The sequence below is a fragment of the Falco rusticolus genome, chromosome 14 (genome assembly GCF_015220075.1).
Source record: "Falco rusticolus isolate bFalRus1 chromosome 14, bFalRus1.pri, whole genome shotgun sequence".
Lineage (NCBI taxonomy): Eukaryota > Metazoa > Chordata > Aves > Falconiformes > Falconidae > Falco > Falco rusticolus.
In genome coordinates this window covers 13,661,294-13,685,991 of record NC_051200.1, presented here as the reverse complement: position 1 = coordinate 13,685,991, position 24,698 = coordinate 13,661,294, and the positions used below count along the sequence as shown (strand labels likewise).

General features: G+C 41.6%; 1 protein-coding gene across 3 annotated transcripts in view; it reads right to left on the bottom strand.

Moving 5' to 3' along the window:
• The window catches only part of HTR2C (5-hydroxytryptamine receptor 2C), a 119,482-nt gene that overhangs the window by 61,497 nt on the left and 33,287 nt on the right, over positions 1 to 24,698 (bottom strand). For all 3 annotated transcript variants that reach the window (XR_005107408.1, XR_005107407.1, XM_037407701.1), the window contains exon 3: positions 7,612 to 8,254. Coding sequence is in view for 1 of the 3 variants with exons in the window: in XM_037407701.1 (XP_037263598.1) it covers positions 7,612 to 7,996 (385 nt within the window). In the remaining 2 variants the exon portion in view is untranslated. The remainder of the gene's footprint in view (positions 1 to 7,611; positions 8,255 to 24,698) is intronic.

Below are 24,698 nucleotides of genomic sequence, written 5' to 3'. Positions count from 1 at the left end.
CGGCACTGGCTGGCGTTTGGCATGGCCGTGCGCTCTCCCAAGGGTTGGAGGAAAGACTCAAATCGTCCTGTCAAAGGGGGAAATTGCTGACACAAGGAGCTGCCTGCGATCCCTTCTTGTGGGGCACAGGATCTCCAAGGATGCAATTCAGGTGATACTTGGGGTGCACTACCAGCAAGCCCTGCCTGCTCCTCTCCCTCACAGTGTTCTGAAACATATTCCTGGCTGTCACGTCCCGCTTGCCATGATAATGCTGCAAATTTACCAGCTGCTGTTCCCGCACAGAGGCCTGCTAAGAAAGGAACGGATTTGTCCTGAGGGAAAGAAAAGAGCTTCCATACAGAAGATTTACAGTGGGTCCCACAGAATTTTTTTAGGAGGAATTTACAATGCAAGCCAAGGTTTTACTAAAGTCTGAATTTTTATGGGGCTGGTTCCTATTATATTAAAAGTTACAACCTTTCTAAATCTGTCCATGCAGCTGCAGCGCACACAGGAAAAAACAGCTCAGTTACTGATAGAGAACATTACCATCTGCCCAAAGAAGTGATGGTAGATCAAATACTGAACGCTGTTACAATTTAATCTACTAGAAGAAAGACAGATCCTGCAGATGTTAGGAGTGATGCAAAACTCCTTTCCAGAGGAGCCAAGTGCATTCTGCAGCACTTCCTGCTCTACCCAATTTTAGGTTGAGACACTACTCAGAAGTCAAATCCAACTCAAAGCAATGCTTTAACATAATTAAAATATACCTCTTAACTGACAACGGGCAGCAGAGACGACCATGACTTGCTTCCTTTAATTTATATAATTTATTTATGAATTGTTCCCTTGTTTGCAAGCCTTGAAACCAAAATCCATGTATTGTCTCAAAAGGATAAACACAGCAGAAAGGAAGCCAAGGCATAAGCTTGACCAGGAAACTTCACTGCCTCCTTCCTAGACCAGCACTTCACCATCAGTGCTGTCTGTGTGTCTGGTTTTATACAGCACAGCAGCAGCTCATCGTAGAGGAGGTGGAGATAACCCTTCTCCAGTTTTATGGGCTGACCAGTTTTGATCTTTCTCTTACTTAACCTGACGAGGACTGAAACTTCAAAGGGGCTTAGAAAGGAGTGTATGAAGAAGCAGCTTCAGTCAAAAGAACATTCCCAGGCAACAGGAACAATCAGTACAGATGTTACTAGTGACATGTTATTTCACTGCAAATAAAAAGTTTAAACACTGTGTTTCTCTATCAGGGAGTAGCTGTGCCCACATGAACATCTTTTGTCACTTAACTGTATCCATGGTTTGGCACCATTTGTGCTTCCTTTTCATTCCTGGCCCATCCAATATTCTTAATTCTCTTTGGATTGTTACATGACCTCTTGGAGAGGAAGACAACAAGAAAATCAAATACCTCAACCCACCTTCACAAAGGACTAAGCCTTTTTCTACTCCCCCAACAATTTTTGTTTTGCATAGCTACTGCAAGACTGCAACATGCCTTCCAGAATAGTGTCCAGGAGATTTTTTTCTATGAAATTGAGAAAATGAAAGACAGAAAGAAAGGTAAGGTATTCATGCTAATTTCATTATATTAAATAATTATATTAACAAAGAAGTATTTATCTCAATGGAGAACACTGCACTAGTGTAATATACAACCTGCCTGTTGAGAAAGCCCTGGGGATGGGCCACTCCTTAAATGAAGCAGTGGAATTTCACCAATTAGGAAAAAAAAAAAAAGTCCAAATGACTGTATCCATCTCATATTGGTGCTATTCTGCAAATATCACATTTGATTTCTCATCTCTCATAACAAAAGAATACAAAAACCTTGAGGAGATTTTCAGACAAGACATCAATAAAAAGACATATCAAAATAATGAGAAAGAATAACAAAAGGCTAGAATAAGTTAAATTCCTGTGACAATTTTGAAAAACAATTCTGTCTTAGTAACAGTAGCAAGAGGATGACTCTGAAGTGCTACAGAGCACTATGGTCTTCATTTAAAGTGCTTTGCACTGCTCAGATGCTGACACTTCCCCTACAAGTCTAGCTTCCAGTCTTTGTTGTACAAAGTCCAACATTAAAAATTTAACTAAAAAATAAAATGAACAAGATAAAAAGCCAAAATCAAGGTATGGATAATCTCAGATGAGATCAGAAATGAAATTTAGAAGAAATTCAAGTGTATGGAGAAAAATATAACAATTAAAAGCTAAAGGCTTCTACCCAAAGTGAGTTGGAAGAGGCTGATGACACTACAAGTGATCAAAGTTAATCACTGCGGAGAAAGGGCATGTAGCATCACTCCCTCCTCTTGCTAGGTATTATCAGCCTCTCCAGGCCTGAGCTCCTGTGCTGATTTCAGGTCTTCAGCTTCAGCCTTTGACTTTCACTTGACCAGAAGCCACCAGTTTTCCACCAACGCACGATAAAGCTACATAGGATCCTAATGCAGTTTCCAAACGATCAAGCAGAGCATCACTTGTAGGGTGCAATACTTTCAGGGGTTCTGGAAAATCTGGCCACTTAACATTCAGCTACCTCAAAATTTTTTGCAACCAGGGACCCATATTCAATGGTGTACAGAGAATATCCAAGAGACTATTTAGTATTCCCCCAGATCCCCTCACTCTAAGCTCAATTTAAACCTTGTGTAACAGAAGAGAAGCTTTTATACGGATCCAGGGCATGCCGTACAGTTTTCTTTCCCAACAGCAACACAGACATGCCACAACTTAATCCCATTTGTCATATTAGGTAAACAGGCAGTTGTTCCTGTGGAGAAAATTCAGTAGCAGGATACTCAATATCTGAATTGAAGTTCTCTATGTATCTAATAAGCTAGAAAGAGGGTGAACAATGACTTAGTATGTTTTTAGATTTCGCATAATTATTCAGGTTAGCTGAGGTTACAAGAAAGCTGTGGGGACTTCAAAAGAAAATAAGTGCTGCTGGATGAACACAGCGTAGCAGCCAATGGATTTTACTGACAGTAAAAGATAGACTAATACATGCTGTTGGATTTAACTTTCATTGCAGACATCCCAGTTACAAGGTGTCACGGGAGAGCAAAAATAATCCCATCTCTGAGTTTATGACACAGTGCAAGCAACCTAGGTGTTTCCATCTGTGCAAAGTCCAGCAGAAGAATGAAGTGTAGTGGTTACCCAATACAAACAGAAACTCATGCATTTAAAATTAACATGCATGAAAAATAATTTCTGAAAATAATGCAACTGCCACCTGGAATTTCGTGTGGTCAAGATGCAGCTAAGGCCATGACTTGGCAAGATTTTTAAAATGCTAGATATCTGAGTATCATATCATGAAATGCTAAACTGCACTGCTTCTCCCCTCCGAAGGGGGAATAAGCAGCAAAGTCTGCCACAAGTGCTCAGCACCACATAATAATGATCATAATTATCAATAATAACAATAATTTGGATGTACAGCTGCTCCAGCAGTTGGGGCTAATGAATGCTGCCTCTAAGACCAGCCTTCCTGGAAGCTGCACTGGGCTGCAGCTTTACAGTGTTTTTTGAAACTCAAAGAGAAGAGAGAAGCCTGGGCACCTGGAGTCACAGATGAGTGTGTTGGCCACTTGTTGGCCACGCTTTAGCATCTTGTTAGCAGCTGTGAACCCGTTTCATTAAGATGAAGAAAGTTTAGTACTGTCTGCAGTTTCCACAGAGCTGATGAGATCCTCCAGCATTCCTCCACTAGTCCTAGTAGCCAAAGAGCAGCCCTCTCTTCCCTGCCCATAAACACGAGAAGTAACACAAGCGCACCACTGTTTGTCCCTAAGATGCTCCAGGGTGAGGAGACAATCTCCACGTGTTGTCAGAAGCTCCATTACATGCTGAATACGTGATGCCCTATCACACAAGTATTTTTAATTAATCAGAAGTTTCTCCATTGAAATTAAACCCAGTGTTAATTTCTCATTTACTCTCCCCAGTACATGCTGATTAATTAGCATACTAATCTGTTTAGTTCTTTGGGAATTGCATGCCATGGGAAATGTTCTAAATTGTCAAACGACACTCACCGATTAGTCCGAGAAATTTAAGAAAGACTAATTGATAAATATATCAGAACACTGACTAATTGTGAAAAATCCAGCATGATGCATCCTGCCATCCCTTCCTTTGTAATAAGATTCTTGAATTAACTGACAACTTGGTTTTTTCTTGTTTTAATTAAGAAAACCACTGAAAACCAGAAGTCTTTGTGGAGGGTGTCTATTCAATTTTCTGGTTATGCTTGAAGTGAAATCTACTTCATCTACCTCATTAGCTGAAAAGTAAGGAAATTAACCTACTCTGCAAACTGGAATTTATCATTGGGACTGAGAGAGCTGATGTGGAAACTTAAAAGCAACTTCATCTCTCTTCTATTTATTATATGTATTTTTTAAGGTTCCTTTCAGATTACAAAAATTAAAAGTGACTTCTACCGATCTGGAAGAGATATGCTGCATACATTTCTCTGTACAGCATATGGCAGCTTTTGAAAGAGTCTAGTGTCGTAATACATAGACTATAGAATGCATAGGGTAAAATATACAGAGTAAAAGTGACTGAACATCCACAGTTATGTCTCGAAGTAGTCCATGACCATGAATCTCAGTTACTCTCAGAGGAATTCTGCTGATGTTTGAATATTTGTCCCCTTAATCACTGCTACTGGTTTGTGTGCTACCATGTCAAACAGAACACAAAACCCACTAAAGCTTTTGTGTGTGTTTGGATTTTCTGACGTCTAGCTTTTAGACAACGAAATTAAGTGCCCCGTTCTGCTGGCCACCACGGCATCCAAAGAGCCTGCAGGCTGCTGTAAGAAGGACCTTCCGACCAAAAACTACAGCTCAAAGGAAACTAAGCCAAGAAACCTTGTGTTACCCAAGAGGACAGCTTTTTTCCTCAAAACCAGTGTATACAATGGTGCAGAGATGCTACTAGATTAAACAGACTAGGGAACAAGTGATGGATGTCTGGAGGCTGTCAATTATAAAAACGGCATTTGTTAATGTTTTGGCTCTGCCAAGAGCCTTTCCTGCTGCTGTCTCGTACTGCTGTAAGAACTGGTCCACCAAGCTGAATATAATACACAAGATACCTGCCTCCCCTCCCTGCCAAAGCTAGAAGTAGGTGTAGGACTCTGAAATGCTTGATGACTCCAGCACACGTGAAGCTGAGGAAGACACAGCTGTATTTGGTCCAAGTTGTATGTAGTGATGAGTGACAGGTTTAACGGTTTAACCAGCTTTTCCTCTGTGCTGTTACATGTATGTTTTATTTATGTGAACCATCAAATGCTGAGGTTGTTGATGTGCCTTGTTAGTGTTATACCCTAAATGATTTTTCTAAAGGCCCACAAACGGGTATCCTCATGTTATGGTGGATTTCAAGTGGAGCAATACCCTTGACAAGCTCAGTCTTTTTCCTTTGGTCTTCTACCAGACATACTCAGTCAACCCGTGCCCTTTAACTTCTGGGTATCATACCAAGTGTTTATTTTCAGGATAAATTAGCAAATAATCACTTGGGAGAGGGGATAGACTTCCTTTACTCCCTCCGGCAGCCTTCTTTCCTTGCTGCTGGAGTGGCACATCCCTGGCTGCTTGCTTCCAAAATTAGTACCTTAAATAATATAGAAGAGTAATTTCACAGGAGTCCTATTTAAATCAGTCCACAAGGTCCTCTGAGTCTCTCTTTTCCCCAAATGGAGCTTTTCCTCCTTCCCTACAAAGCCTAAAGGCAATGTGCCTGCTTTGGTCCAGCCCAGCAAGGGCCACCAAGCTGGCCCAAGGGAGCCATGCCAGCACCCAGCACAGCTCCAGTGGCCTCCTGGCTCCTCTGGATTAATAGCAGCTATTCTAATTTCTCACAATATTTCCACAAATTTTCCATGCCTGTTCTGAAATAATAACTTCTGCCAAAAAAAAAATAATCTATTTAGTGCCATTTGCCTGCGGAGAAATGTTTGGGCCATCAACAGCTAATACTGGTGCTCTGATAGAAAAGTGGAATAATTACAATTCCTCTTCAGATCAATGATATTTACTTGCCTCTAAATATGCAGCATGCTTTACACCTTTAAATGACTTTAAGTAATAATTTTCTAGACAGAACAGAAAATCCATTTCCATTAGTTTCCAAAGACTCAGAAAGTATGGATGTAGGAAGATCACTTCCATAAATTCACCTTTTCAGAGTCACCGGGTAACCCAGAATTGATGCAAGTGCAGGTCAACCAAATAATTCAGTATTTACATGCTCCCTTTCCAGCTCCAGGGAGCCAGAGTAAAATGCTAAAAATAAAATACACACATTGTAATACAGAGAAGATTTAGAGATGGAAATATTCTGACAGCCCAAAATAAAAGGTTTTATGTATAAGATCTCAGTGGCTAGCTCTGTACCCAAATCACATACTGATTTAACTCACTGTAGACAAGTTATATAAGCTTTGGAATGATGTATTCTTGATCAACGTGTTTTAGAAATGAATCTCTGTCTGAATCATTTAGGCAAGTGAAGAGTCACATAAATAACCATACATTTTACTTTATAGGACAGTAAACCAATCTCTAATCAAATTTGTAAGTAAACAGCATTATTTGTTTCCAAGAAATACCAGTATTAAAATACTTTTCAAAGAAAATCTGAAAACAGACCAAAAATTATTGCTATCTAGTAAACACACATATAACATATTATATTGATACATGAATACATAAATACGATGATCAGAGATATAGAGGTGAACACAATACCCCTTTGTAATATCCAGGGATGGAGAGTCCTAATACCATACTGGGAAAAAAAAAAGATTCCAAGTCTTAGACAGACAAGAAAGTTGGATGTGTGTGATATTTTACTCCTTTGAAGTGCTAACAGTGATTCTACACTTCAGGGCAGGAGCAACACTCTACTTCAGTGCAAACACACCGACCCTAATGTGGCAGGGGAGAAATCGATGCTTACACCTATACATGAAGATCTCAAAGAGTTTTGAAACAGAGGGCATTTCCTCATGTTAGAGATCAGTAAACTGAGGCACAGAAAGGCAAAATGAGCCCCTGAATGGCACAAGGCAAGCTCAGGTATAAATGCCAAGAGTGAAGGCTTTTATTTGAATGCCAAATCTACCAGTGCAAACCTCCTTTATCAACCACATTATTGCTCAAACCCCACTGATAGCAGTGGGAGCTCGAGGACTGATTCTGCCCTGGCTTAGAGCTGGGTCAGTCAAAACCACACTCCTCAATATTTCCCTAAGCTCTTGTGTCCCAGCTAATTTTGGGGCAGCCCAACCAGAAGGTGAAAGCTGACTCACTGTTGCAGTGTCTCCGAGTGGCCTCAGCCAAAAAAAAAACCCCTGACGCTGGTACCATTCATGGGTCATTCCCAACAGCATGGAAACAAGTTCTGCTCCCAGCAGAGCCTCACCTTCACCCAGCAGAGCACGAACCTCAGCACAGACCCACAACAAAGTCCACACTGATACTCCCCAAGCTACCAGCACATGAAAAACCGGACAAAGCAGATTGCTGCAGCCCAGGATTCCATGCAAAAGCATTCAGTCAAACAAGGAGGGAAGCCACTTACCGTACAGGACTGTAATGAGCGACACGGGCATGACCAGGATACCCACCAGCATGTCTGCCACCGCCAAAGACATCAGGAAGAAGTTTGTAGCATTCTGCAACTTCTTCTCCAAGGACACAGCCATAATTACCAATATGTTCCCCCCAATGGTCAGCAGGATGACAACCAAGATCAGGAGGGCTGGCCAGTTCTTCTCCCTCACGGACATCCGAGAGACTTCGCCCTTCTCAGAGGCATTAAGAGGATCAGATGTAGACAAACTCTGATTCAGAGTCAAATTACTGCTTAAGGACCAAGCCATCAGACCGCCATGCAAACTAAAATCCAGCGTAACAGACACTGTCGTTAAGCTGAGTAATATTCCAGGGCTACTTAAAGTGCTCATCGTCTGGGACTGTTTTTTCTGTCTCTTAACCGTGCCTCAGAGATGACCCCTTTTCCAAATTGTGGGTCCAAGGCAGATGCTGAACTTCACAAAACCTGAGCCAGAAAATCAATTGATCTTCCATAGTGAAACAAGCCTTACAGAGGTTAGCGTGGAGCTCTTCTGGTTTCCTTGGGTGTGGTGGAAGATGACCGCTGACTGGCACCCTCGAGAGAAAGGAGACTTTGCAATCTCCAGCTGGTTTCCAGGTCCACCATCCTGAAAAGGAAAGAAAAAGTATATTCTTCACTGAAATCACAGTATACACATCACCTTCTTTATCTCCATGCAACCGACATTCTTACTCTCTCCCTTCCTGCTGGCTAGGATGTTCTCCAGACTGCAAGTAATTTATCTTATGGGTGCAGACTATGCCTACAGTTATGGGGGAGAGAGGGAGAGAATCACATCAGCCTGCTCTGGTTGGTTAAAAGCTGATTATCGCTAATTAAATGTTTTGTGAAACCTGCAAAAGCAAGTCTGAAGAGCAAAATATGTTTCAATTGATAGCCACTTCACAGGTACTCTGTTGGTGTGTAAAACAGTAATTGCATGAAATCCCAACCAATGCAGACAACGCAGCCAAAGCACCGCGTAAACCATCTCCTTAAATGGAAGGGTTTGGATATATTTTGCATATTCTGAGATAAAGCGCAGGTGTTGTAAAAAACCCTCAGATGTTGATGATTGACTGTCTTATACTAAGGAAGACATCTTTTTTATTATTTATTGGGAAATCAATGGTGAATAAGATGCAATATATATTAGGTAACATTATACGATGCTATGCTGTCAATCTCCCCAAACAGGTAATAGAATTAAATGAAGAGAAAGGACAAACTTTCGTAAAAACTGAGCAGTTATTTCTGCTCTTCTTCACCCATTTTTGTGCTGCCGTGCTTCCACACTGACCACAAGCACACAGCTGGGCCAAGTAAGCCCAGTGCCATCAGGCTGCTGCCCAGGACTACTGCCCATGTGCAAGCATCAGCAGCCCCATCACACACACGGCTGGCAGGATAATCCTCTCGCGGTCAGCAGATATTCCTCAGAGCATCTCGCATGATTTATGCTCCTTCACAAATTAGTTGACAGCAAGGGCAAGTCAGATTGCAGCCCCTGACTGCCCATGGAATACAGGCCAGAAAGCATTACACTGACGCCTGCAAGGAGTCCAGTAGCCTCATGCATTGACCTAATTCAGCAGATTAAACATACTCTTAACTTCAGACACATGCCTACCCCCAACTGAGGCTAAAGGTATGTATTCCCAATCCTGGCTAAATCACATCCTCAGGAACGCAATCGTTTTGACTGTCCATCCTGTACAAGTAGTAAAGCAGCTCTGCTTTGCATTCCCAGAGTCAGGGTCCTCACCACCACGCACAGCATAGGACCAAAAGCACAGAAGGAAAGCAGCTAGCAGAACAACAGAAAAAAATACCACACTGTATGGAAGTCAACCATCAAGTAGAATAAAATCAATGGCATGCAACTTATTTTGAGCATATCCTCAACTTCTTTGTGTAGTCCACAGGAAAAGAGCTGTTCTATCACTGTTAAATAACTAACTAAATAAAAGCCAGATTTTAGCCCTTGAATACATGGTGGCGCACATGTGACACAGCAATTTGCTGTCCAGGGATCAAAAGCTAAATTTAATTCATGGGATTACAGTAGATTTTATGCAAAATAAGAAGTGCTCAGAGTCCTATAATAAAATGTTTAACATTCATGAAGGTTTTAGAAACTTACCAATGGGCTTTGTGCACAAAAACATTTTGTAAAATGAGCAGTGTGTACAATGAACCCAGATTTGCTTCTGCATTATAGTTAATTATTCCCAAAGGGTCTCTAAACCTCATATTTAGGAAGAAGTTTTGCACTATGTACATAGAAAATAATTTTGCAGCTGCACATGCGGATGAATTAACAAGTTGTCACTGGACCATTGGTTTTTTCAACTTAGCTGGTCTAAAAAAAAAAATCTCTAGAAAGTTTCAAAATACTTCAGTTTGGTTGTTTGGGTTTGTTGGGGTTTTTTTGTTTTTTTGTTTTTTTTTTTTTTTTTCTCCCAAAACACAGCTTTTGCTTTAAAGCTGTGAATAAAATGAACCATTTTTCCAAATCACCTTTCCACAGTGAAGGAGACACTAGGCAACTTTGTGGCACAACCTTTGCTGTGCAAGATAGCCCCATTAGAGCCAGTGGGAATTTCTGGGACTCTGGAAACTTTTTTTTGGCTCCATGACTCTTGGGCACTGTTGATCATGCCACAGTAATACTTTGGCAGGATGAGCAGAAAGTTCATACCTAAATCCTGAGTTCAGGATACCCAGCCTTGGTCTTACTTCTTCCCAGACCTGAATTCTCAGAGGCTTTGGTGAGGGTGATGCTACCTGCTATTGCCATAGATATGAATGAGCTTGACGTTCCTAGCACATGCTAGTTGGGAGTGCCAAAGGAACATGAGCAGGGAGATGCCTCAACTCTAGATCGTCGAACTCCTCCCCCCCCCCAAAAAAAAGCAACATAACTGCAAGATAAGATTTCTGAATAAAAAAATCTAATTTTATAACTGCTCAGGACTGAATTCTGAAATGGTCAGTAGGGTCATTCTCTCTTGCATTTCACAAATGTATTTTCAATAACATTTTCTTCCATGAATGATGTTGCATCAGAACACGGAGTTAAAAAAAAACAAAAAAGTAGGATGGATTATCACTTGCTTATTCATCAGTTTTATTATTAAAAATAAAATGTATGCTATTTGACTACTAATGTCCCACCAGGCATGGGGTTCCAAAATTATACTAGTCACCAAATACAATTTGCTTTGGATTAGATTATCGTCAGGAGAAAAAGATTGGTTTTGTCAGGAAAGCCTGACAAATAAGTCTCCCTGAGAAAGGGAGACTTCAATATTCATTTGATTGCTCTAAATGAGCAGTTTTTCAAACACACGCAGAGAGACTGAGAAAAATGCTTTCTACACAAAGTAAATTCTGCAAATTTGGTTCACACTAACTTCTCAGCAAGAAAATTACATTTTCTAAAGTCTAACAGATTTCTCAATAAACCTTTCCATACACTCCTGTCAGTAGTTAAAAATGTACATGTTCCACATGCAGAGGTAGAACTATGATACGATATTGAGAAACTGAATTTTTTTAATTAGGGCTATAATGGTAAAAATTAATCTCAGATTCCAAATTTCATCTTTGCTATTAGAAGGAATTATGATTTCTTTTAAAACTTGGCCATTCACCTGTCTATCACCTGGAGTGACATGTGAAGTGCACCATTACTGTTTTTGTGCTAATAGAGAACTAGGAAAAGAAAAGGAAATCACAGAGAAACCTAAAAAAGCATTTTCCAGGTGCACTTATGGAAATGCAATACCTAAAATAACTGGGTACATATGTAGGAGAGATGTGTAGAAAAAAAAACGAACACTGGCAGAGCTCTGCCTTATCCTATAGCCCCCAAATTCCTGGTTTAGATGGATGAAAGGTGTTGGAACTGCTCTGTACGTCACTTGTCCCTGACGGTGGCCAGAAGGAGGTTGGCAGCTCTGGTTCCCAGTGCCACTGACAGCCACCCCAGGTGCAACCAGGTCCCTGCACCCAGGAAATGGAGGAAGGAAGAGCCAAACTCTCAGACCAGAATAACATGACAGCTCATTTTGATGTTCCCTACATTCAGCCATCATCAGGTCTGGCATAAACAGTGACAGGCCTTCGTCTCTTACCTTGGCATAAAGAGAAAAAAAATCCTTTACACAGAAGAGAGGCGTCTAACATCTGAGCCAATGGTTTCGGTCCTATTCTACCACATTTCTGTTAAAAACACTCCACCAGAGTCCTTACCAAGACTCACTCCATGCTTTTATTTATCATTTTCAGGTTTCACTGCCTGGAGAATCATTGTTACTCATTCCAGAACAGCATCAGATTCTGTACTGGCAGGAATACCTTGGAGAGGACACCAGGATCATGAGGGTCTTCAAAAGTGGTATAGGTCTCATCCAAGACTATAACGTTAAAAAGAAACAAAACTCTCTCAATTGCTTTAACATCAATAGAGGAAGCATTCTGCATATTCATTTTGAAAAATGATATGTGGAAATTTGACTACAGCTATGCTCAGGATTGGGCTCCACCGTCATAATTAACCATCCTGTAGTTTTGTTAATACTTTTATTATTATTTTACATGGATTCTAGCTTGAAGTCATCAGCTTTTTTTTTGCGTTGCATCCCTCAGTCTCCAAAGGTAAAACTTCATCGCTAATTCCTTCAGCTGCAGTGTTCTAAGCACATCACTGTACCAGAAAAATAATTCACATTTCATTAATGAATTCTGCATGTATTTAAGAAATATCTCTACAATTTTAAATTAAAAGCTGTGCTTACCACAGATTTTTTTTCCAATAGCTAACTTCAAAGCACACATATTGAATTTTGTGGTCAATCACCAATTCCAGTTCAATCTACTACTGACAGTCCTTAAAATTATAATTTAAGCATTAAGCAAAGCCAAGTTCTTGTCTTGCCACCCTTGCGTTCTGATAGAAGTGAGTAATGAGTTCTTTGGGCACTTTTTTTAACTTCAGTCTTTAAGTCCAGTTTAGAATAAATTGAAGGTAGAAAAACATTTTTGTTTCTCTTCTATCAAGAACACATGAATTATTTAAAGCAAGAGTTTGGTGTGCTGAAGTGTTCAGGTATTCCAGAAGGCTAAGTCAAAGGGAAACAAAAGCTGCAATGGTTCGTAAGTCTGTACTGGTTGGGCACTGGGGGGTTCACGTGCCTTTGGGAGTGTTTACCATCATTACTCTTGCTAAAAGGAACAAGCAAACAAAACAACCTTTCTCAGAATAAACACAATTATTTTTTCCTTTGAATTAAATGCATTTGTCTTTAGTCGTTTTACCCTTCAAAGCTCAGAACGTTTTTTTTCCTGGAGAAAGTCAGCCACCTGCTGAGAACTCGAGACGTTCCCCGGCCCCCAGCCAGGATCCTGCCTCTTCTGGACAGACTGCAGAGCTCCTGTGCTCTCCTATATCATTTAATAACTCTCTGGGAGTCACAGCCTGAATTTTAACAACACGCATTTGAAATTGGATAAGAAATCAAGGATTGTCAATTTAGCCCCAAAAAAAGAACCTGAGTCTCAGGCAGACTCAGAGGAGAATAATACTTTAATTCATGGTAAGTCTTGCTGTAAAAAGCAAAAGTACTTAATGATCAAAAGCGATGACTTTCAGCAATTCCCTCCCCACAAGAAAAACAAGCAATGTCCAAAGCCTTGTCAAAGACATAAAGGCCAGAAGTGAGCAAAAGAGATTTGTTTCCTTCTAAACTATCAGCAGTATTCAATTCCCTGAGTCGCATTCACATTTCATTGATAAGCAGATGAAAGCCAACAAGTTTTTAAAGATCAAACATTTTTTTAAATCAAAAGTTTTTCCTTCAGCCCTGGCTTTGATGATAGACCTCTATCAGGGTAAAAATAAATCTGAAGATGAGTAAACTGCACTGCAAGTACTGCAATTTTTGACAGCAAAACAGTTGCAGATAGTTCACAACTATCTGAGCCAGACAGTCAGATGATGTAAATTGTTACAGTTCCGTGAAGCCCGCTACGAAATAGCAAATAATTTTAAATTATATAAGAGGATATACAGTTTAGGCTCAAGAAGGCAGATTTAAGGCTTCATTCTTCACTCTAAACTCCATATTTCCTGCTATTTGCATCTTTACTAATTTATTTTTTTAATGCATTGCCAAATTCATTTTCATTTTTCTTTGGAACAGAAGGTTGCTTTAAAATACATCTTCTATGACACCCTTGCAAGGGCCCCTTTAGTTTTAGTGAGTGAATAAAATCATATTTTTATATTTACAGAATTTTGTATTTTAGGCACTTGCAACTCATCTTGCTCCTTTTTGTAGCAGTGCCAACACGCATCTCTGTTTCTGTGCAGGTCTACTCTTAAACGGTGCGTGAGAACGCAGCAAGTCCAATGGAGACCACCAAGGTGGCTGGGGCTAAGCACATTAAATACAGTGTTTGGTTCAGCATCAGGTTTGCTTCAGCACAGAGCAAAGGCTTTGAACGGGGATGTATTTGCTGTCTACAGCTCCCTGCTGGTGCTTACAGAGAAGGTAGTGAGACTCTTCCAAAAGCTGCACAGCAAAATGACAAAAAACAACGGTCACAGTGATAGATCTAAGGAAATAACGTAAAAAATAGGAAAAAAAATAGAGAAAGGAAATCACAGCAAGGATGGTCAGACAAGGGAAGTGGGTCACAGAGAAACCACAGGATTTCCATCCTTGGGGATTAACCTCCGACACCCGATCTAATTTTAAAGTTAGTCCTGCCTTGTGCATGGGGTTGGACCTGAGACCTTCAAGAGGTCCTTTTCAGCCTAAATTATTCTACAATTGAATCAGAAATTGCTTCTGAGCAAAGCTGTCCAACCTGGGGATGTTTATGAGCTCCTATCCCTGGATACACACCCTGTGCTTGTCCCTATTATTTGTGCTCAGGATAAAACCAGCACATCCTGTCGCCTTTTGTTTCCCCAAGGCCAGAAACAAAACCACGTGCCCAGGTGGGAGACCATAACCATGAGGACCCCAACCTGCATGATGTGGGGACCAGGACCCTACAGCTGCACCAATACCTGTCCCTGTCACAGCACGGAGATGCACATAGCGATGCCAAGCCCTCACCTCTGGTCCCGCGGTGAGGTCACAGGCGTCTGAGGAATGCATGGTTCAAGTATATTCTGAAAAGTGGCAGCTGTAGAAAGCCCCAATTCATTTTCATCACTTGGGAGCATCAGGAAATTTTCCTGCCTTTCGAAAGCCATACATGCACTGTGAACACAGAGGCACGTTTTCACAGCCATTTCAGAGGGAAAAGAAAATTCAAAACCTACTGATTATCCTGCAGATACTCACTTCAAAATTAACTGCAGATGCAGTCCAGAGAAGTGCTTATGTCTACTTTTAAGTATTTAAATACTTTCCAGAGCCACTCTTGAGCTGGGGACCATATTACTAGCACTTTGATTAGGGACTCTTTTTCCAAGGAAGGATTCAATACTCCCTCTTCAGTTTTGCAAGAAATTCTGCAAGTTTTACCAGCAGGTACTGGAGATAAATCAGTGTAAGAAACACTTCATAAAACTTCAGGAAAACCTCCCCAAACACAGCTTTTGACCACTATTTTTTAATTCCAACACAGAAAATAACTATTTAATTACTTGCAAACGCAAAAAGAATATTTCATTTTTTTCCACAAGAAGAGGAAAATGGGTTTCCTCAGACACAAACTCAAGTAATGGTATTTTGTAGGGTCATAATAATGAATCACTACCATTCTGTCCAAAACCAAATAGCATTAATTTCCCTCTCTGTATCTTCCCACATACTGAGTCAGAAAGGCATTAATTTCTTTTCCAGACATTTCAAGGCAATACAAGCACATGTAGGAGATCTTAATCTACCTTCTGGCAGTAAGACTAGTGTCCTTATTTTTTATTTACCCTTGGTGAAGGAGCACCTGGGAAACTCATAAGAAGATGTAGATACTCTGCCACTCCCTGCAATGATAAACTCACTCTCTCAGCTCAGACACACAGAAATACTACAACAGAATAAATCTGAGTCTCATCACACTGTCCTAAATTCTTGGAATGATTACACCATAGTTGTTCATATTTTCTATGTGTAGCTGTCATTACAAACTACCTTTTTTAAATTTTTGTTATTTAATTTTTTTAAATATGCATGTCCTCAGTGGCTGAAATTCATCTTTGTAAAAAGACCAGCCTAGCATCCCTCAGCCTCCTTGGCAGATATATTTTGGGATCCTTATAATTGCATGGGATGTTTACCTACCACTGTATATGGAGTTAATAATGAATTAAAATTCAGATTTTGCTTCAACCTCATCGATAAATAACTGAAAGCATTCAATACAAGCATTAAAATGTCAACACTTGCTATAGGCATTGTGTGTATTTGCTCCCTGGTATGCAGAGGTCTGAGAGTCTGCAGAACCCCCAACACAGCTCCTGTGGCTGTAAAGACCCCCACCTTCTGCCACCACTGGGATGACATTTCCTTGGTTCCTTTTTAATTCAGCCATATGACAGGGTAAACATAAAATGTAACATCGGTGGGAAAATCTTATGTGGTATGTATTTTACCCTCAGCTTTATTAGTATTGTTGTAGTAAAGTGCTATTAAACTCTTTCTTAATCAGAAGAAAACAAATTTTTCTCTCCTCTCTTAAATGCTTTGCATTTGGCTCTTTGTTTACACCATTAAGGTCTGGAAATGAGCATTTGCAACTCCCAAAATAAAATATAATAAAACAAAACAACAAAAACACTTGCCTGGCTTTCTGCAGCCAACTTTTTGTGAGTTTTAAAGCTATGTCTATTTAAAAACCAGAAGACTCCACAATTTTCAGCAGTTTTTGCAGCACAGTGCTCTATCCCATGTGTGGTTGAGTATCTTCACAATTCTACGTTACCATATATATACGGCATTTGTAACCACTATGTATGCACCTGTAGGAAACCACACTGAAATACATACGTGCATCTAATAAAAAATAATCATGAAGTGATTTCTTTTCATATTATGTTTGGGGGGAAACATCACATTCCATAAAAATGAACCTGACAATCTTCAGTTACTGTGCATATTTTGCAATAGTAATAGAGAGCAGTAGTCAATCTGGAAAGGAAGAACATGAATATTCACCAGGCCAGATCATGAGTCATGGCATGAATGTACACACATCGTTACATAAAACACACGTGCCTGTTTTTAGGGGAATGGTGGTGACTCATCTGTTACTTAATAAGGCAAATGTCTCAAGCAAGCAAGAAATCATTTGATGTCGCATTTGTAGCTTTCTTTTCACTCCAGCACTCTGGGTCTTCTGAAATCACGCCAGTTTGGTAACGTCACTCATTTTCTAACAAAGAAACTGGGATTTTTCATGCAGTGATGTGGGGCACACCCTGCACCACATACAATCCTGGCAGAATCTCCCTTTTGCTTTGCACGTGAACTCTGGGTTCAGGCACCTTGACCCGTCGTGCCTGACGTGGCTGCTCACCGTGGGATTCGTACAGTTGAGATTGCTTCTCCCTTAAATCAGTTTTCCAGTAAATACCTGAAGCTGAAGAACCCTCTAATTCAGAGTTCAGAGAGCTATTTATTTTAAGCTATACGAAATTTAATAGAGGCCTCCTACCTAACGTGGTGGTGCATTATTAATACCTGCCACTGAGTGCCCCTCCTGTTGTCACTGCTGCCTAAGTGTCTTTAAAAAAAATAATCAACAGCATCAGATAAGCCAGGGAAAACAAAAGCAAAGGGCAAAGCATAATAAAAAGTGTCCCTAACAAACTGACAAACCACTCAGGGCTTTTACTATAATAGCATAATTAGATATATGTTTTCACATACCTGTACAATGTCAGAGAAGGGATTATTGAAACATTCATGAGTTACTTGACTTATCTGTATCTCATACTTAACAACAGTTGATGTAAGAACAATTACATAGGACGCGTAGCTATTCATAGCAAGAACAGCCAAAGGTTACTATTGTATGGATAATGCTCGTGGAGTGATTCAAACTCAGCTCTTGGCAGTGTGCGGCCTCTTACACACCCAAGGGTTGGTCCTGACACTGCACCTCTTGTTAAACTCTATGGGGATGCTCTACTGACTTCCTCAGCAGAAAAGGAAACTATGACCTGGTAGCTGTATTTTTCCTCTTCTTCCAGCTTTACAGGCTCTCACATGGCTATTTAACATATGAGTAATACATAGGGTCCCAGAAATGTTAGGGAAAACAGACTGATAAAAGGGAAGTTATGTAATTTCTTAAAAAGATTTTAAAAAAAAGAAGAAAACACAAAACAAACAAAAAACCAAAACACCACAAAAACCAACAAACATCCACCCACACAAAGAAAACTGTAAAAATGCAAGTGGGGTTTTTTTTTTCCTCTTTAGTGTTTGGGGTTTTTTTTTCTTTCTTTTTTTTTCCTTGGAAAACTGATCCATATGGACCTGAAAGGGAATGAGTAAAAGTATAAATTCAGAAAGCCAACACTGCTGTGATCTAAATATATCACAAATGGATATTTCGGCAAGTCAGTACTAAAGGAAAAACCTAAAGAAAAAAGCAGGTAGAAAACTCTTAACAACAGATATAAAAAAAAAAAAGAAGGACAAAGAACAACAACATCATCAGACTAAAATGGTTATAAAAAATGGTCTGTGTGATGCCTACTATTGAAGAGAGAAAATTATCTACACAATTATAAACCTTTTAGTTTGATCTTAACATGGCAAAATTTCAGAACAGATTTAAAAGGAAAATTAAAGACATGAAGCTACATGGAAAGTGATATATAATAAACTTGAGTTTCTAAGATGTACATTGTAACAGGTTTGAACTGCATGCCTTGGGATTTTGGTTGTTTGTTCTTTAACACCCCATTCTCTAGGCAAAAAAAGTAAATAAATTAAGTGGTTCCAATTTACATGGACTTCATTAAACCTTTTGATATGGTGTCACCAGGGAAACTATTATGCAAACTCCCGAGAAGACGATGAACAGAGCAATTGTGAAACTGCCATGGAATTGGCTGCAGAAAAGACAAAAAATGAATTAAGTTGAAAACCCAAACCCTTGTCTGGAAGTTGTTCACTGAGGTTAGCAAGGTTTGATCTTGATACTCATTTCATTATGATTTTTTTTTTAAATGATGCCAAAACAAAAAACATTTTACTGCGAGAATTGAATGTACTGATGATTCAAAACCAGGATGCAACACCCACATTGAGAAAGGATGGAACATAGCACAGAAGAAGCTGAATGGCTTTGAGAACTGAACTAATCACATAACCAATAATAAAATGTGATAATACAAACTATAAATATCTAACAGAAATTGGCTGTAAACTAAGAGTTTATCAGTTAGAAACAAAGATAATTACTTCGGTGTCTGAGCCACACATCAGCACCAGAAGGACATGAAAGAGACAAATATAATCTAAGCCCTATATATACACCAAGCAAGGCGTTTCTTGTAAAGGTAAGGAGGAAGTAGTATCACAGGCACAAGACACTTGAGTCCTAATACTTGTATCTTTATTCACTATTCTTCTATTTTCAAGAAAGGTGATTCAAACAGGAGGAAGCCTGTGCATCCATGGGCAGGAGCATCCTGCCTGTGAGCCAGCTCCAGGCCATGGATACGTTGCACCTAAGATGCGTTAGTGCACCGAGAAGGTGAGTAAGCACCAGAGACTGTTGTGCCGTACGGGCATGGCCATACAGAGCAGCACATACCCAGCCAGCTCAGGGGCTTGGCAAAGCGAGCATGGTTGGGCTGCACTCACCCATGGGGACAGCAGAACAAGAGAGACATCCCAGAAGAAAAGAATAAAAGGCTTGGCTTGTTTAACAAGGGGACAATATGTGGTGGACTCCAAAGTGGAACTGACCACCACCACCTCTGTGTCCCCATTGCATTACTTTCTGTAGACTCCACTAAGGCAGGGTCACAGTAATGACTGTTGTTTTGAATCACAGAATGACAGAATGGTCGGGGTGGGAAGGGACCTCTGGAGATCATCTAGTCCAAGCCCCTGCTAAAGCAGGTTCTCCTAGAGCAGGTTGCTCAGAGTCATGTCTCTATGTGGATTTTGAATGTCTCCAGAGAAGGAGACTGCACAGCCTCTCTGGGCAGCCTGTCCCAGGACTCTGACAACCTCAAGGTAAAGAAGTTTTTCCATCATATTCAGAAGGAACTTTTGTGTGCCAGTTTGTGCCCATTGCCCCTTGTCCTGTCACTGGGCACCACTGAAAAGAGCCTGGTCTCATCCTCCTGGCATGCATGGGGCTGTCCCCCCCAGGGGCAGGACCCTGCACTAGCCTTTGTGGAACTTCAGAAGGTTCCTCCCTGCCCAGCTCTCCAACCTGTCCAGGTCTCGCCAAGTGGCAGCGCAGCCTCTGGGGTAGAAGAGGAGACGCTTCTGTGAGGAAAAGAGACTAATTGCACAAGCAGGTTTGGGATGTCCAGGCAAAGCCTCTCATAGCATCTCGGGCAGGGTGCCAAGCATCTCCTGGAGACACCGGCTGCCCGTGGCCAGGGCGGGTGTGCTCTGCGCTGGGCTAAGAGCTGGCTGGGCGGCCGGGCAGAGCGTGGTGGGGGATGGGGTGACATCCCGCTGGCGGGGGCACACGGGGTGTCCCCGGGGCTCAGAACTGGGGCTGGCCCTGTTTGATATCTTTATCAATGACCTGGATGAGGGCACTGAGCGCACCCCCAGCCGGTCTGCGGAGGACACCAGGCTGGGGCAGTGCTGCCCTGCGGGGGGGCAGGAGGCCCTGCCGGGGGTCTGGGCAGGCCGGGCGAGGGGCCCAGGCCGGCTGTGTGAGGTTCAACCCGGCTCCGTGCCGGGCCCTGCCCGTGGGGCACAGCAGCCCCAGGCAGCGCTGCAGGCTGGGGCAGGGGGCTGGGAAGGTGCCCGGCGGGAAAGGGGCTGGGGGGGCTGGCTGGGCCGGCTGGGCAGGAGCCAGCCCTGTGCCCAGGTGGCCACGGGGGCCAGCAGCAGCCTGGCTGGTGTCAGGAGCAGTGTGGCCAGCAGGGCCAGGGCAGTGCCCGTCCCCCTGTGCTGGGCCCTGGTGAGGCCGCCCCTCGAATCCTGTGTTCAGCTTTGGGCCCCTCACTGCCAGGGGGACGTGGAGGGGCTGGAGCGTGTCCAGAGCCGGGCAGGGGCTGGGGCAGGGGCTGGGGCACGAGGCTGATGGGGGGCGGCTGAGGGGACTGGGGGGGCTGGTCTGGAGAGGAGGCGGCTCAGGGGGGCCCTGACCGCTCTCTGCAGCTCCCTGGCAGGGGCTGTAGGCAGGGGGGTCGGTCTGTTCCCCCAGGTAACAAGCGACAGGACAAGAGGAAACGACCTCGAGTTGCACCGGGGGGGGGGTTAGATTGGGTAGGAGGAAAAATGTCTTCACTGAAAGGGTTGTCAAGCATTGGGACAGGCTGCCCAGGGAGGTGGTGGTGTCACCATCCCTGGAGGCATTCCAAAAACGTGTAGGTGTGGCACTTTTGGCACCACTGGGTTAGTGGTTGGGCCTCATGATGTCAAAGCTCTTTTCCAACCTAAATGATTCTGTGTACGTGGGCACCTTGTAAGTCTGCTTTCCCTTTTCAGCGTTGGCTAGGGACAGTCCAATGCTTTAAATAAATTGTTCTAACAACATGGCTTTTTGATTAAATCTTATTGTCTAGACTTCAAAAAAATTAAACTTATTACCTTGACTTTTTAAGAAAATAATATTTTGTTTCATTTCTTAATTCTAGCTTCTTTCCTTTCCTAGACCTTACAGCTGCGAGAAAGAAAAAAAGGAGCCATAAATCAAAGAGTTTGATCAGCTTTGGATTTAGTAATAAAGAAAGAAAAAGTAGAAAGACGGACTACTAAAAAGAAAAGTAATTTAAGACATTTTTTTTCCCCAAAAAATTATTCTGGGGAAAAAAACACTCCAGTATGAACTAAATTCACTACTGAATTTCTTAATATAATGATATGAATTTGAGCTTTTTCCCCTTCTTTGGTTATTGTTATCTAACTTTAGTTAATGCCCTACTGTTTCATACTCATAATTCACTGTTAATTCTCCTTAGACTGATGTAGCAGCTCTATTATGAACTGTAGGCTTTTTCCCTTCATTCCCTCCCACTCCTTTAAGAAATGTAATAATCAACATCAAATGTTCTTCTGTATGTTCCACTGCTCTAAAAGCAAAGAAACAAACCCACCCATGCTGACTGCTTCACTCCATGAGAGGCCACTTTAGGCTGGGTGCCTTATTCCAGGTAAATTCTGGATTGTGCTGCTGCTCTCAGACAAAGCCGGGGTAGATTCTGAGCTCCTGCACTATTGTAAATCACAACTATCTTAAATCAAACAAGAAGGCCCAATCCCCTCTCTGGTCAGACAGGCCTCAGTAAAGTCACTCTTGATTTGTACTAGAAAATAAGCCAATTGCATCGAAATCTCTTCAATGAAATTAGAAGTGAGCTCTTTATTTAGAGAAATGATTTAATTTTCAAAGCATTTGACAATTTTAATAGACATAATCTATGAATAAGTCAGGGTGTGCAATATGCCTGAAGCAAGAAGAAAAAGGCTCATTAACTTTGAGAGAATAGACAGATGGGCACGTTGGGGTAGAGCTCTGACAGCTCCTGAATTATGTAAGAACTGAAGAGCAAGGAGTCGGATGCCACGCACATGTGTGCAGGAGTCATTTCCATGGGAGCAAATTGCAATGACACAAACTGTCATCTATGACATCAGTAAATGAGTCAGGAAAAACAAAATGAAGGAGATGAAAGAAAATACTTCAGTTTCCAGCATGACGTGAAAGGCAAAGGAGGTCTATAGACGGTGATGCAATTTGGATTAACCCAGTTCTCTTTATGAGAGTACACAAGAAATAAGGATTTCATACAGTTCAGATTGTCACAGAGTGTATGAGGCATGCTGAAATCACAGCAAGGGAAGCAGTCCTGACAATGCTGGTACTGCACAGAGCAGGCAGATGGTTGGCTGCATTTAATGAAACTGTTAGGACCACAGCAAACAAAATGAAAATAGGAGAGAAGCTGTAGACAAAACCAGGAACACAACAATGGCGAAAATATGAAGGCCAAAGACTAACAAAGAAACAGAGACTCTGGCATGAAGACAACCTCTGGTCTCAATGGCAGCCACAAAAGAAATCTAGCATTTAGAAGTGAAGGAATAACTAGTATTTAGAAGTGGCATCATTCAAACAGGATCCAAAGCAGTTACTTCCTTTTTTAAAATAATATTTTCCCTTCGTTTACCTAAAATTTGGGTGAATTTTGTCAGGTGCATCCACAGTGTTTTCTGGCTAGGCTGTTGATGACTGCTGTGTTATGGTCAGACACCCAAAAAGCCATCCCCATGTAAGTGATGGGTGAGAGGAGATCAGTCTCTCCTTACACTGGTCATACCAGCACAAGTATATCAAAGGGAGGTGATCAAATGCACTTTTAATAAACTCAACTAAGGAAAAATACTAAAACTATCAAAACAATTTATATATGAATCAGGTAGCGCCTGCATTTTAATGGCTGGAACAAAGGCATCTGAACTAATGTTCTCTTGCAAGTGAATACTAAGTTGTTTTCACTTTGTCAGCAAAGTAATAGCTATGCTAACAGCTCAGAGTTAAGGAAATAACAACTGACTGTTTGTTATTGTTTTTTAAGTGGGGAAAAATGTATTCCCCCCATCGTCCACCCCCAGGTACAGTACGTTTGAAGGAGAAACACTTCTATTCTCCTCTGGTAACAGCAAGCCCCTTCACAGGAGGGAAACACTCCATCAGAAACAGCAGGGCAGGCCCATTGCTCCTGGCTTCTGACCTCTAACAACTTCAGTATCACCACAAACTAAAATAATTTTGGTGCTGGCACCATTGATTAGAAGTGAATGAGCATTTTGCCCCCGACTCTAGTTAAGCTGGAATTTAATTCTTCTATGGTTAGTTGTCACAGCACTCTCCAAACTAGCCGGCTGCAACAAGGTCTTTTACCATCTTATACCAGCATACTCGTCATGCCAGTCCCTCTGCTGCCTTCTCCTAGTCTCTCCTCATACAGGGCAAGTGTTCTCTCTCCTCTCTGATTCTTCCTCCCCTCTCTTCCTTGGCTGCCCAACCACTTAACAGAACCAGCCACAGCTGCGCCTTATCTACATCGGCCAACCCGCTGCCCCTGAAGCCAGCCCACAGCTGTATATTATCAATGCTAATTAACCCAGCTTCATTCCACTACAGTTAGTCTCACAAGGAGAAAAAGTATGTTTGAAGACAATAGGCACAATATCTTTTCTGATATCTGAAGTCTCTGAGTCAAGAGTGTCTCTCTTGCCAGAAGTTTAAACAAACTAACAGTTTGAGGCAGAAATTACTTTTGTTTGTAAGTACAACTACAGCACATGGCAAGCGCTGCATGGACAGACATTAAGTTTGGGGAGTCAGCAGCAGAGACACCTCTTTGGGCAAATGGCCCATTAATTAATTTGCTGATCAATGTGGGCATGAGCATGAGACAACCACAGCCAGGCTGTGTTTGGGAGTCTGCTTTGTTTTTGCACAGCATGTGCTGCACCACACAGACTCTCCTACTCCATCAATGGTAGTTTGGGATTTCAGTAAGTGGACACATTGTACCAAATACATACAACTTCCCTGCAGTCTGGATTAATTAATTATTCTGCCCTGTTGGCCTATTAGGAAACAGGAAAGCCAAGAAGCAGAAGCCCAAAGCCCTGATTCCTGTATCATTCCCATTTATTTTTCCACATTTCCTGCACATCCCAGCTGAAGTGAGATCTTGTCCCCTATATCAGCAGACCTGCATTTGGAACAGCTGCAGAAATGGAGCTTGGGTATATTTGTGCAACAACGCAAACACCTCTTGAGTTCTGTGACAGTAAAAGTGCACCTGATATTTCCATTTTCTAAACCCATCACCAGCTAGTAAAAAAAAAATGATCATGGGAATATTT